At 41.6% G+C, this 13,660-nt stretch overlaps 1 protein-coding gene across 2 annotated transcripts in view; it reads left to right on the top strand.

The window, feature by feature from the left end:
* STAC (SH3 and cysteine rich domain) overlaps nucleotides 1-13,660 on the top strand; it is a 73,193-nt gene that overhangs the window by 46,414 nt on the left and 13,119 nt on the right. The window contains exons 4-6 of one of the 2 annotated variants that reach the window (XM_008493159.1): nucleotides 1,537-1,618; nucleotides 3,373-3,488; nucleotides 8,051-8,126. In XM_008493159.1, coding sequence (XP_008491381.1) covers nucleotides 1,537-1,618; nucleotides 3,373-3,488; nucleotides 8,051-8,126 — 274 coding nt within the window. The remainder of the gene's footprint in view (nucleotides 1-1,536; nucleotides 1,619-3,372; nucleotides 3,489-8,050; nucleotides 8,127-13,660) is intronic. The other variant, XM_008493160.1, reaches the window with a different exon arrangement.

Here is a 13,660-nt window from a genome sequence, read left to right as displayed (position 1 = left end):
ATTTATTTCAAAAGAGCTAGAAAACCCACGTCTCCCTGGAAAGATCTTTTGTCTTCAAGACCACTCAGTGAATGTTACTGTTGTTTATGTAACTGAAACAAATCTTTATGCATTTAAACCATAATCATAGCCCTATTGTGAGGCATTTGGGTATAGGAAAGTTGGTCGGGGAAGAGCTGAATGACCTCATTGCAAGCCTTGGACAAGCCAAATACTAAATCATGTGAATTGTTTCACACATTTCATGATTCCAGCCTCAGCTCTTTTGATTACTAGTACAGAAAAGCAGAAAAGTAAAGGCCAGATTTGAAGCAGGAATTTGTCCAGCAAAAATCACAGGAGTTTCATGAGCTCATGTTGTATCTGAGTCTGTTTTGTCTGGTGAGAAACTGAGGCTGAAATTTATTCCTCTAAGAAACCAGATTTATCAGTCCCTTCATTTCTTCTGAATCCATACTGCAGCTCACTAGCAAAAGAACAAGTTGTCTATCATTTTTTATGTATAGTGAATAAAGGACACAGAATGTATGCACATCCCCATGAGGCTTCTCCACTTCTCACTTTAATGAGAAGTTCTCACAGCCCACAAAGATTAGAAATCTGGGAGACCATTTGTGAATCTGCAGTACCTTGAAGGGCATTTCCAAAGACTGTGTTAGATGTTAACACATTCATTTTTGATACTCATTTAGTGACAACTTGGGGATTTTTTTTGACCTTACAAGACAAAAAAAAAAACAAAACCCGAAACAGTGGAAGCTGCAGCCAACAACAAATCTTAGAAAAACATGTAGAAAAGTTCTAAATTCCTTGGGTTTCACAAGTGCATACATGGGGACTTGAAGATTTGTAGCTAGGGGAAGAATAATTGCATATTTAGCAAATGCAAAACAATGCAAATTCACATTACATAAGAAAAAAAGGGAGAAGGAAAGTTCCCAGAACCTCCTATGATTCAGCACTTCTGCTGCAATTAATTATCACTGCTTTTGTGTAAGACAAAAGAAAAAGAGGGGCTGAAAATTAACCCCTCCTCCTTCCACATAAATACAGGAAATTGTTGCTTGTTGGTTTGTTTTTTTTCCAGAAGAAAAATCAAATAAATCCCTGATCTATAAATCCCACAGTAATCTAACAGCAGGAGACAAATTTTCAGCTTCACTGCACTGTTATACCACTAACCAAAAGGGTATTAGGAAGAATTTTTTAATGAGAGAGTAGTCAGGCACTGGAACGAGCTGCCCAGGGAGGTGGTGGAGTCCCCATCCCTGGAAGTATTTAAAAACCATGTAGATGAGGCATTTTAGGACATACTCTAGTGGGCATGGTGATATAGGTATTGATAAATATATTTGTTTGTTGACACTTGCTGAGTTGTGGTGTGTCATTGGTTTTTTTCTGTTGAGGGTGTTGATGGTTGGACGTGGTGATCTTAGCAATCTTTTTGTACCATGTCAGTTCTGTCATCACCTACATTCTTCTACACCAGTCATGACAGCAATGCATTTCACTTCTTTTTGCTTTCTCTCCCTCCAGCCAAAGGGATTTCGGCGGTACTACAGCTCACCACTACTCATTCATGAACAGTTTGGCTGCATCAAAGAAGTGATGCCTATAGGTAGGTTTTGATTGTTTTTCCATTCAGTCTCCCTTTGACAGTGCTCTGCAACAGCAGTGGCAGACTTCCAGCCATGGTATTTACCCTCAGCAGCCTTCCATCTCCTTTCAGTGACTGGATGTCTTTCTGCCATCTCAGGAAAGGAGCACTTCAAAGATACAAAGCTGGAAGAGGAGAGGGTGTGTTTAATGTGTGTTTCACTCAAAACTCCATACATTTAGCTTCTTAGACATAACCCTGTTTATAGTAATAACCACCTGTGCACAAGGTAGGAGCTTGAAAGGGAGCAAATTCCATCTTGGAATATTGAGGTGGAGGTCTGAGCTGGGAAGAACCAGATAAAAGACAAAACAAGGAGGGGACATTCAAGCCACTGGTCTGGCTTTTGAGGGGCTTTTCTAAGTTCCCGTCCTTTTTCATCCAAACTTCTTACCTTCCTCATATATTTCCCTGTTGGCCATGTCTACATATATTCCAAGTGTTCAAAAGCCCAAAATTTGCTGACTGCAGTATCAAATTCCTGCAAAGAAACATTTTGAAATGGAGAATTTGAGTTGATTCTGGAAAATACTTTTCCCAATAAATATTCTGACCAGGCAAGCCTGGCAATACAGAAAGAGAAAAAATGAAAATCAGTCAATTTAAAATGTCTTGTCTGAGGATATTTACTTTGTTCTTTTCAGCCATTTGGTTTGTTTTGTTTAAAAAAAGGGAATTGCATGAATTTCATCTAAGCTTCTGTTTCTAAAAATCATCTGTTATTTTTGTCAGAAGTAATAGAAATATTTTGAACAAAATCCAGCTAAAGAAATGAGGTGTGCTTTGTTCTCACCAGAATTCAAAATCCCATGTATTTGAGAAAATTCTTTGGCCAAAAATCTCTCTCCTTGTACGCCATGCTACAAATGTATTGTATTCTATGTCTACTGCCTTGTACCTCAAGGGAGGCTGAGGTATAGTAATGCAGTATAGTACGTAGAAAACTATTTGAATCAGATTTGTTCATTCTGATGGGAGACATTCATTTCCCTACCATGGGAGATGGCACTGGGACCAGCTTTGGGGGAGAGTGGCAGTGAGAATTGAACAGACACACACACCAGTGGGTTGGTGGCCTTTCTGGCTACTCCTAGTCTGAGCTGAGTGACCTGAAGCACATCCCCTACAGCAGGTACCTACCCACACTTGCCTCCACACCCCATATGACCCAGCAGTGGGGATGTCAGAACCTCTCAAGGAAGATCCAGGACATCCTGTTTATCCAAACTAGCCAAGCAATAGCAGTGTGACGGTGTATGGATAAAGGTGGTGGCCCACGCATACCTCAGGGATCTTCAGGGTTTTTCCTTTTAAGCATCTTTTTTTGAGAGCAATCTAAGAGGTCAGTAGTAGGAGAAGGCAGCAAACAGGGATTAAAATCTCCTGGTACTTCGTTTTACTTACTTCAGAGTAGGGAGCATCAGTGGTGCTTAGAGAAGAAGGCTTGCAGGTGAAGAGAGACAAGGCAATGGCAGGGACCTGAAGCACCTGCACAAGAGGAGGATGATATTTATGGGAGCAGAGAGGCAGGAGAAAATTTCCAGCAAAAATTGGTTCCACTAAATCAATCAAAGACTTTTTGTCAAGATAGTCTTTCATCTTGTGCATCTAAGCATACACCCAAGCATGTTGGTAGAGGCGAGTGTTTCTCCAAGTGGAGCAGGAACATGGCCAGAAATACAAGGGACTGATACGTTTTGCTCCTTCTGTTGCAGCCTGTGGAAATAAAGTTGATCCCGTGTATGAAACTCTCCGCTTTGGGACTTCCTTAGCTCAGAAAACCAAAAAGGGCAGTTCTGGAAGTGGGTCTGACTCTCCCAACAGAAACTCTGTAAGTATCCTACATTTTTCTTTCATTTTCTTTATGGAAGTGCAGCAATTGTTCATTCACAAGAGTTTGTACTAGAGTTCACAAAACTGTATTTCAAACTGTGAAAAAAAACATCTGCCCCCCAGGTTCCAAAATAAGAGCAGAAATTCTGTTAATTTTGGAAACCTGTTTTTTAAGAATCTTTGAGGTAGCTCTTGAAAAAAGAGAAATATACAAATTAAATGAATAACCTTTATCAGATTGGAAAAGGAAATTATATGCTTTTGATTTTGCCTGTCTGTGTAAAATTAGAACAGAGATTTGGTGGAGAAGACATCTTGCCCGGTGATGATAGTGACCATTTACCCTTTCTGGAAGGGATAGTGGTGGGTTGGATTTAAAAGTAGAAGCTTCACAACCAAAATTTCATCCCTGCTACTGCAGCTAGGCACTGGACTGGCACCTCTTCCTATACACAGTGTAGATTAAGGGAGGAGGCATCACAGATTTGGGCTCCTCTCCAAAACCCAGGTGTAGGCAGGTATGCTCAGTTTGTTGTACCCAGACATGGAGATTGTCACCTTTCTGTTAATCATTGTTGTGTACTCTTTCCTATCATAAAAGTCACTTTCTTCAGAACCATGGCAGAAGAGCTGGAGAAGGAGGACAAGAGAAAAAGTAGTTCCCTTAGCCCTGCCTTTGCTAAATCCATACTTAGTTCAACAATAACACCAGTTTCTTGGGACCCATGAGGTAAAGAGCATTTTCATGGTGTTGCAGGAACATTTCATACCCTCTCACCTGTTATAAACAGATATTTAAGCCTATGGTTGTGGCTGCTTTTTTTCCCCATGAGATTTTCCCCACTTTCCTCCCTATGCAAAAAAACCCCCAAACCAACCAAACAAAAACCCCCACAGAGACTCCAGTGAATACATTGGAGGCTAAATCTTATTATCTTGTCTAAAAACCTGACCCACATTATCTGACAGTCTCTTCTGCACTCACCTCTGCATAAAACTCACTAGGCAGAGAAAAGACTCGCTCCACAGGCCTCAGAGCAACCACTCTAATGTTTAATTTAAAGTCGTGCTAAAATCCCTTCATGCTTAATACAGCATTTCCCTGGAATGTACATGTCTGCCCACTCACAAGGCTAACTATAACCTCAGGTGGTATCAGTGGCCTCTAAACAGACATCCATTTGTGTCAGATGGGAATGAAGACAGACAAATTTAAACAAGAACTAAGTGGAATTTGCAAGGGAGTTAATAAAGGACACGTCCTCTATTTACCCTTGTTTATGCTTTAAAAGGAATTTGGTAATTTTCGTTCTTTTTTAAACCCCAAAGTGACTCTACCACCTGTCACATTGTGATTACAATTCTTTCAATTATTTAATTTACGTTGAAACAGAAGTTCTACAAATGTAATTATCACTTTCTAAATCAATAAAGCATTATGTGGAATTATGAATGACAACTCAAGCGTAGAAGCCACGGATGCTGTGTCAGCATGCCCTAGGGAGCTGATCATAACTATGTAGGGAGTGGGTGTAGAATAAGGAACACAAGTTCATTATGGGAAAGTCTCCAGAGAATTGAGGATGAGCATCCAGAAAAGAGAAAACATTAGAGACTGATTTAACAGACATGTGAAACCATAGCTTTTGCCAATACAAGCCTGTGGATTGGAACAAGGATAAAAAAAAGTGGCAGGCACAGCTCTGACCCAAATGATGGTGCCATGGAGCTTTACAACCGTGGTGTGTGACCCAGGAGCAGGCACTGACCAGTGGCCAGAGCAGTGACACAGAGCCCTGAGAGCCCAGGTAAAAGTGTATCAGATCATGTGAGCTAGCAGCCCATATGCAGTTAACAACACCTGAGGATAAAGACCTTCCCCAGTGGTCCTCAGTTCTGTGCTGCTCTGCTCCTCTTAAAGCAGAAGCAGCAATGCAGCTGTGAGGCTCAGAGCAGCACTAGGGCTTTGCAGCTGGGTTCTACCATGTCATCAAACCAGGGAACAACGGGGTGACACACCTGGCATCCTACTTCACCTCTCAGCTGGTGTCTAAGCTGTCAAAGGGCTAGTTCTGGGTCAGAGCAGCATAGCTGTTCCTAATGAAAGTAGTTTTTTTAAGAAAAGATGATTGTCCTACAAGCCATGTCCTGCCTCTACAGCCATGAAGCTTTCAGGGCTACAGGTTGTGTCTCTGTGCACAGTAAAGGTAACTGTCTTGCTCTAGCCAAGGTATTTTTAACATGATTGAGCAGTGTGGACACACCCACTGTGATTTTTCAGCTTGGATTCTGTATTTCCCATAAAAGAAAGTGGCCATATGCTTCAGATTTACTACCTACTGCTTTCTTCAAAAATGTGCTTCTGCAGCCCACATTTATAAAGAAAGTCACTTGAGGTGATGTAAATGTGATTTCAGTTTCTCTTAGTTTTTCATGGATCAGCTCCTCTCAAAACCAGCTTTGTATCTCTAGCATTTATAATAGACCATTTTCCATATAGCTCTTGACTGAAAAATCATTAAAGGTAACTGAGGTTACTACAGCAGGGTTTGGATGAGGTATTTACTGAAGAAACAGTCACTGCACATCTCATATGCAGCAATATCCAACAAAATAGGAAGCTGATTGGGAATTATTAAGCTGTTCCATGAAGGAACATGCCGTAGCCATGAGCTGAAAAATAGCTAGGAGTTACCATTTCAACAAAGCCAGACTTTCCCTTCTCCACCCAGCAGCTAGAAATCCCTACTAGCAGGATCCCACTGTCTCCATGCTAGCATCCCTATTGCAGTACCTTCTCACTCAGGGGTGACCCACTTGTGTAAGATGGAAGACAAGAACGACCTGCTGCAAAAGACTGTCTAAAAAGAAGGCATAACAGGGTAGTAAAGTAGAAGGCTCTTAAAATACCAAGGGAAACAAGATAACCACACAATACCTGCAGCATATCTACTGCAATCTACTTTTATCAACTTCAGTCATTAGTATCCTTGGATGGAGAAGTAGCTAGGAAAGTATTAGATAGGGGAAATAGCATTGTAGAGAGACATTGTCAGCCAGGTGCCTTGAGTTGCCAAAGAGTGGGTGTGAGTCCACCTGTGCCTGATTAGGACAGGCCCCTATTGGGCATGAGCAAGACCAATAAAGGTGGGACACGCACCCACAGAAGGCACCTCAGCTCACTCTGGTGCGAGGCATGGAGAGGTCAGCAGCTCGTCGAGCCTCTGGAGCAACAAAGGCTCTTCCCGCTACACTTCTACCCTGGAAGCGCTGTGTGGTGGCTGGAGTCCTGGAAGAGACCAGCAGCTCGTCGAGCTTCAGGAGCAAGAATGGCTCCTCCCGCTACAAGCATTATCAAAATAAAAAACAAAGCAAACCCCACAACTGATTTGTTGTCAACACTAGTAAAGGGAAAAAAATATAAAAAAATATAAAACAATTCAGATTTTGTGCTCTTTGAACAAAAGTGGCGAATGTTCCTCATTTGTTTTTATTTCCTGTAACACAGGCAAAGGTCTACAAAGCAATACTCAGAGATATGTGGAGAGCATAATTAGAGAGTGTCGTAGAATAATAAGTTAAATCATTCCAAGTGGCTTAAAATCCTATTAACAATAAATAAATACAGTTTAGTAACATATAGGGATTTACACTTTTCAGATTAGAGAGAGCACCTGTCTCAAATTCAGTGCCTGGGTTTTATGCTTACCAAAGATGTTTTACCCAAAAGAAGTCATAGATGGAGAGTTCAGAAACTGAAATTCTGTAAGGTCAGATCCGGACAGAGTTGTTTGGAGCAGTTCCTGTTTCCTGTCAGGCTATACATGGAGAAGCCAACTACCCAACCAAGAAATCTGGTGCCTTATGCAGAGTGTACTTCTGAGGCTTGGGATGATGTCATCCCATGTTTTCCTGCACCCTAGAACAATGGGTTTCTAATCAAGATTGACATTATTATGAAATCATAGTAATTCTAACAATAATCTTTCCTAACCATGCCAGCCAGATGACCATTTAAAAAGAAAGTGAAGGCAGATACTTAAAGACAGATTTCACCACCTCCGTCACATTTTCCTCTGCCTCTTTCTTTCACAGCATCTTAAGAGAATTAATACCACCCTTACATTACAGTTATCTTATTGAATAATGAATTCAGGGTTAATAAATTAATAGTCCTTGGTAAACAGTTACTTAATATACCTTCAAAATCTACAAATTCCCACAAGACCCTTCTATTTTATAGGGAGAACCACGGTGTTTAACATAATCTTTAATTTTAACATAATCTTTAATTTTCATTTTACTTTATACTATAGAATTCTTTGGTTCTCCAGACTGGAAGCTTGGTCTGGAATTCTTTCTGGACTTTCACTGCTCCTGTGTAGTAGGTACTTGTTCAGCACCAGGCACGCTGTTTCCTGTAATCCCATTACACTGACTTGCTCTGCTCTCATAGCACCCAAACACTACATTCCCCAAAAGATCTTGTGTGGTCTTATTTCCCTCATTGTTCACTTTTTCTGGCTTATCTCACCTCATTTGCTCATTCTGTCCCTGCAGACAGCTGACCTGGCAGAAGTTCCTGAGGAAGGCTCCGCAGGCAACCTTGACATAAGCAGGAAACGCAGCAACAGCGGTGAGTGCCACCAGGTTAGGGTAGCATCTCAGATCTTTAGGCCTGTGTACAACCTATTTCAGATGTTTTTTTAATGACATGTTCATCTTTTAGTAGCATTCTAGTTTTCAAAGTGTGGGGTGAGTGGGGCAGCAGGAATTTGGGGAGTAGTTTTTGCTGTTCAGATGAAAGCCGAACAACCAGTTTTTTTAATTTATTGTGCCCAGTCTTGACACGGGATAAGGTTCATTCCTTAACTTCTGTGCTTTTTGAGTATGACTGTAGACTAATCACTTAACATTGGCAAAGTGGAACAAAAATAATAGTTTCTTTCTCTTCCATATGTTTGACTTGTTTTCGTGTCTTTATATACCATAAATGGTTCAGGACAGGAAAATAATAATATAATATTCATATGTCTGTAAAATATCCATCACGATGTATCCTTCTTATAACTGCAGCTTCTCAATAGAACCACAGTGTGTGTCCAGTAGTATTAATGGCCCAATTCCTTTGTCTGCTTTGTGGTGCAAGAGTGATGTTTTCATAGCATTAGTGTGATGGGATTTCAAGACCATCATACCAACTGAGAGCTTAGTAATGAAATCTAAGCCACTGAGAGGTAATGTTTTTGATCCTGTTCTTGAATTCAATCATAATGAGTGAAGCAGTAAATACAAAAAGTTTTGGAGCACTAAGCAAAACCTCTTGCCCAGACAATAAGAGCAGCTTCTCTAACAGCACCTGAAGTCTGCTTTCCTCAGTTTCAATGAGATGTTGTGGTGGGTTGACCCTGGCTGGATGCCAGGTGCCCACCAAAGCCACTCTGTCACTCCCCCTCCTCAAATGGACAGGAGAGAGAAAATAAAATGGAAGATTCATTGCCTGAGAGGGAGAGATCACTCATTGTTTACCATCAGGGGCATTTGGACAAAATTAATTTATTACCAATAAAATCAGAGTAGCATAGTAAGGGCTCAACTTCACTTCTGAATTCTCTGTCTCCTTCCCTCCCATGGCACAGGGGGATGAGGAATGGGGGTTGCAGTCAGTGCATCACGTGTTGTCTCTGTGTCCTTAACGGGAGGACTCCTCCCTCTCTTCTCCCATTCCAATGTGGGGTCCCTTCCACAAGAGACAGTTCTCCCAAAACTTCTCCAACACGAGGCCTTCCCACAGGCTGCAGTTCTTCATGAACTGCTTCAACATGGGTCCCTTACACAAGGTGCAGTCCATCACAAACAGACTGCTCCAGCTTGGGTCCCACATGGGGTCACAAGTCCTGCCAGAATCTTCCTCCAGCATGGACTTCTCTCTCCATGGATCCACAGGTCCTGCCAGGAGCCTTCTCCAGCAGGTGGGGGTTCACAGTGTTGCACATCCTTCTTCAGGCATCCACCCACTCTGGCATGGGGTCATCCACAGGCTGCAGGTAGATATCTGCTTCACTGTGGACCTCCATGGTCTTCACTGTCGGTCACAGAAGAATCTCTGCCACAGCAGCTGGAGCACCTCCTTCTTCTCCTTTTTTGCTGACCATGGTGTTTACAGGGTTGTTTCTCTCACATATTCTCACTCCTCTGTCTGATTGTAGTTGCTGTTGCACAGTAGTATTTTCCCCCCTAAACTATGTTAACCCAGAGGCTGATTGGGCTGGCCCTTGGCCAGTGGTGGGTCTGTCCTGGGTCTGGCTGGCACTGGCTCTACCAGACATGGGAGAAGTTTCAAGCAGCTTCTCACAGAAGCCAGCTCTACAGCCCTCATGCTACAAAAACTTGACATGGAAACCCAATGTACAGTACAAATACAGATACAAATGACAGTGAGCGTGGCTTTCTTCTGTCAGACACCCCCCCCCTCATGCTCCTTACATGCTGCAAACAATTAATTTAAGTGAAATGAGAGCTTCAGCTGTCCATTTCTATTTTATTCTGCCTCCTTATTCCTTTACTCCCCTCCTGCTCATGTTAATTCTTCCCACTGTGTTCAGCCATTTCCTCCGTTTCATTTTGTGAGCATCCCATCTATGTTATCTGCTTTCTCCTGACATTTTTTTAGGTTTTTCTGTCTTGCAAGTGCAACTTGACATAATCTGGTGAAAGATAAAAATTCAGTATGCTTCAATTTGTTTAATCCTGCCCACGAGAGATAAATTTGGCCATGTTTGAGTTTTCAGATAATTTTTTATTTCATTGTCAATGAGTAGTTTCATTTCTGAAACCCGAAGAAACTTTTTATTCTGAGATCTGCATTCCCTGAATGCACTGAGAGGCATTCAAGAAACTTACTCAAAGAGATCAGTTTAAAAACTCAGCATGTGTCAAAACTCCAAATAACTTCCACAGCACATTAACAATTCCTTTGATCAGCACTTGCATTTTTACAATCCATCTTTCAGAGGCTCGGGGTATAAATTATGCATTAGTCACTCAAAAAAATTCCCCTTGGTAGATTTTTAATAAACTGCCCACACTGTTTGTACAAGCTATCAAAATTCTTTTTCAGACTGTAAAAATCCCTGTTCCTTTTTTTGTTTGTTTGTTGCTTCTAGGGCAAACAAATATGAAAAGAGAAGAGTTTCTGTTGTGTGGAGTCATGAACTACATGCCTTTATGGCCTTTAACTTCAAGTGCCTCCTAGTAATATCCAGAGACCATGAGCTAAACAGATTTTTAAAAATTACAAAGGAAATTCAAAATGTTGCTACAGGGTGATTGAGCACTCCTTTTTCCTCAGTTGTCCACTGCTTCTTTAGCAGGCAGTTCCACATTAATGCCTCGATGAATCAGGTCCCTTCCAGTTCTTCTATGGGGTTTTTTGCCATCAAAAAACTGTCTCTGCAAGAAAGATTTCAGGAAAATGTACATTTGAGATTCTTTGCACAAAGGGAAACAGTGGAAAATAGGATCAGAATAATTTGGGTTGGGAGGGACCTCTAAAGGTCATCTAGTCCAACCCCCATAAAAGAAGGGGGTTGCAGAAGGGTGAAAGAACTCAGCATATGTGTGGCCACATAATTGCTCCTGTAGACTCCTGTAACAACAGCTTCAAGGGAAGATGCTTTCATTCGGGCCCTGGCACACATACTATGAAGAAAAGCTTCCTGCTTTACAGCTGTAAGACAGCCTTTCAGCCTCCACTAAGCCGATTACACTCCTTCACCACTGTGAATTGTCACCTGTAGCAGAAGTCCTGCAAGCTAGGCTGTGCTTTAAGTGACATGTATGAGCCTGCTATCAACAGGGACATGAGCACATTCCCCTCGAGTCATATATGTCATAGCCTCCTTGAAAACCCACATTTGGTGAGTATTTCTCCCCAAATATAAGGATACAGTCCAGCTCCCTGCCACCACCACCACTGGTAGGGTCAGCCCACAGCTGTACATTAGCAACTCAGCTTTATTTTCTGGCACCAAGCAGAATTTACCCCAAACATGCTGCTGAAGGACTTCCACTTCATCTGGTGAATGATTCTTCACAAATCCAAAATGTTCCTGGTTACCCCTGTACTTTTTCTGTTTGCCACCTTAACTCCTTTTCCTCTGGACACAAAAACAAAGCATAGTAATTTGAGTAGGACTTAAATACAACATAAACACTGCCAGATTGTAATGGCAGCATTTTACATTCCTTTATACAGATATATTCATATCCTGCTGTACTAGAAGATACTGGAAACTAATTTTATTTAGGATATTTTTCCCCTCTGGCAGCTGTGGCAGTTTTCAGGGTCAGAGTTCCTCTACAGCAGGATTTGGTGAAGAGCAGAGTGAGGCTCCCAGGTCTGCTGCAGTCAGACCACCTGGGCAAAACTTGAGGCATTTTCAGATTAAATGCTGTAGGCATCAGCTCATATGGTGTCTTCACATTCGTACTTTGGGCTTTTTGACTACAACAGTGTCTTGTATTTTATCAGAGAACATGCACCTGTGTGTGCTTGTGGATGTGTGTCACTTTGTACAGAATTTCCCTATGTGTGCTGTGGTTGCCTGCTTAGCTACCTTTCCTCTGTTACAATCATGGAATCTGCTGGTTTGGATGGGACCCATCAGTATCATCAAGTCCAACTCGTGTCCCTGTGCAGGGCACCCCAAGAATCACACCATGTGTCTGGGGACATCATTCAAATGCTTCTTGATCTTAGGCAGGCTTGGTGCCATAACTGCTTCCCTGAGTACTGAACCACCTGCTGGGTGAAAAACTTATCCCTTATATCTAAACTTAACTTTCCCCAGCACATATTCCTACTATTCCCTCAGGTCCTACCATCCATCACCAGAAAGAAGAGGGCAGCGCCTGTTCCTCCTCCTTCTCTAGTGAGCTGTGACGAGGACAAGAGCACCTAATTTTTTAATTATCTAAGAACTCTCTACTATCAAGGAACCTTACTATTCCACTCATAAAACTCATTCAAAGACTGTTTTGTTGTCATTTACATCTTGAATAGCCACAGAAAATGTGTTAGTGGAAGAAACGGTGAGCAGGTGGAGAGCGGAGAGAGAAAAAAAATCAGCAATTTGGTGTTCCCAGGCACCTTCTTTCCTCTAAACACAGATAACCATATCAGAGAGAAACAAAAAGAAAATGCACTCTATCAGCCATCTGCTTATTACCATTTAGGAGATTTCCAAATTATAAGAGACTACAAAATGCAGCTTCTGCTCAACACACCTGCAAAGGTAAACGGTGGGAGAAGTTGTTGATGGTTTTAGCTGCTTAAAGACCCCTGCTATTAAAATCACATTCCGACTTTATCCAGAAGCAAGAAACAGCAGGCACTTCTTAAAAAGTGATAGAGGACTTGAGTCCATGTGGTAAAGCCACTGTGGTTTTTCTAGGGAGATAAATGAGGACAGGCATCAGACAGCTTATGAAGCAATTACAATAGAGGATAAATGATTAGTTATGAGGTATGTTAGTTACTGTGACTGCTGTCTTATTCTTTAAGTTTCTGATTTAATAACTTAGAGGCAAATTTTCACACGTATAGGCCTGTGCCTCAGATAACTCATCCTGATTTGAAAGCAGTTCCAGTGCTTCCTATAAAATCAGGGAGAGAGGCAGTGAATCCAGTGTCCCCCAGGCAGAGACTACTGGAGAGAAAGATCAAAGGGAGCCATCAAACATTTAGAGACAGAGTCAAAAAAGGGGAATATGGGGTTTCGCATACAAACTTCCCACAGTATTACTCATATATGGTAATCAAGTTTTGCAGGTGTTTTTAAATGGAAATACTCTTGTCCTAATGACTAAAATACAACATTCACCATAAGGAAAAGGCTGCTGGACTTTATATAGTAATGCCATTAGGGGACCTAGATTCTATTCCCAGTACTGTACTTGTGTATGCATCTAGTAAAAGTAGTTTGTTTGACAGACTGCAAATTCTTCAGGACAGAGGTTGTCCATGAGCAAGTTGTGAACATTGTTTTGTTAAGGTGTAGAAGGGTTCAGAGAAGAGTACAAGGGATCAAAGACGGTAAGGGGGAAATAAAGATTTATTTATCAAAATAAAGGTGATCCTGCTGCAGTGAAGAGTCTTAAACTGCTCCT

The sequence above is a fragment of the Calypte anna genome, chromosome 2, assembly GCF_003957555.1.
Source record: "Calypte anna isolate BGI_N300 chromosome 2, bCalAnn1_v1.p, whole genome shotgun sequence".
Classification (NCBI taxonomy): domain Eukaryota; kingdom Metazoa; phylum Chordata; class Aves; order Apodiformes; family Trochilidae; genus Calypte; species Calypte anna.
Note: the sequence above shows the minus strand (reverse complement) of the source record. Positions and strands in the feature narration are given on the sequence as shown.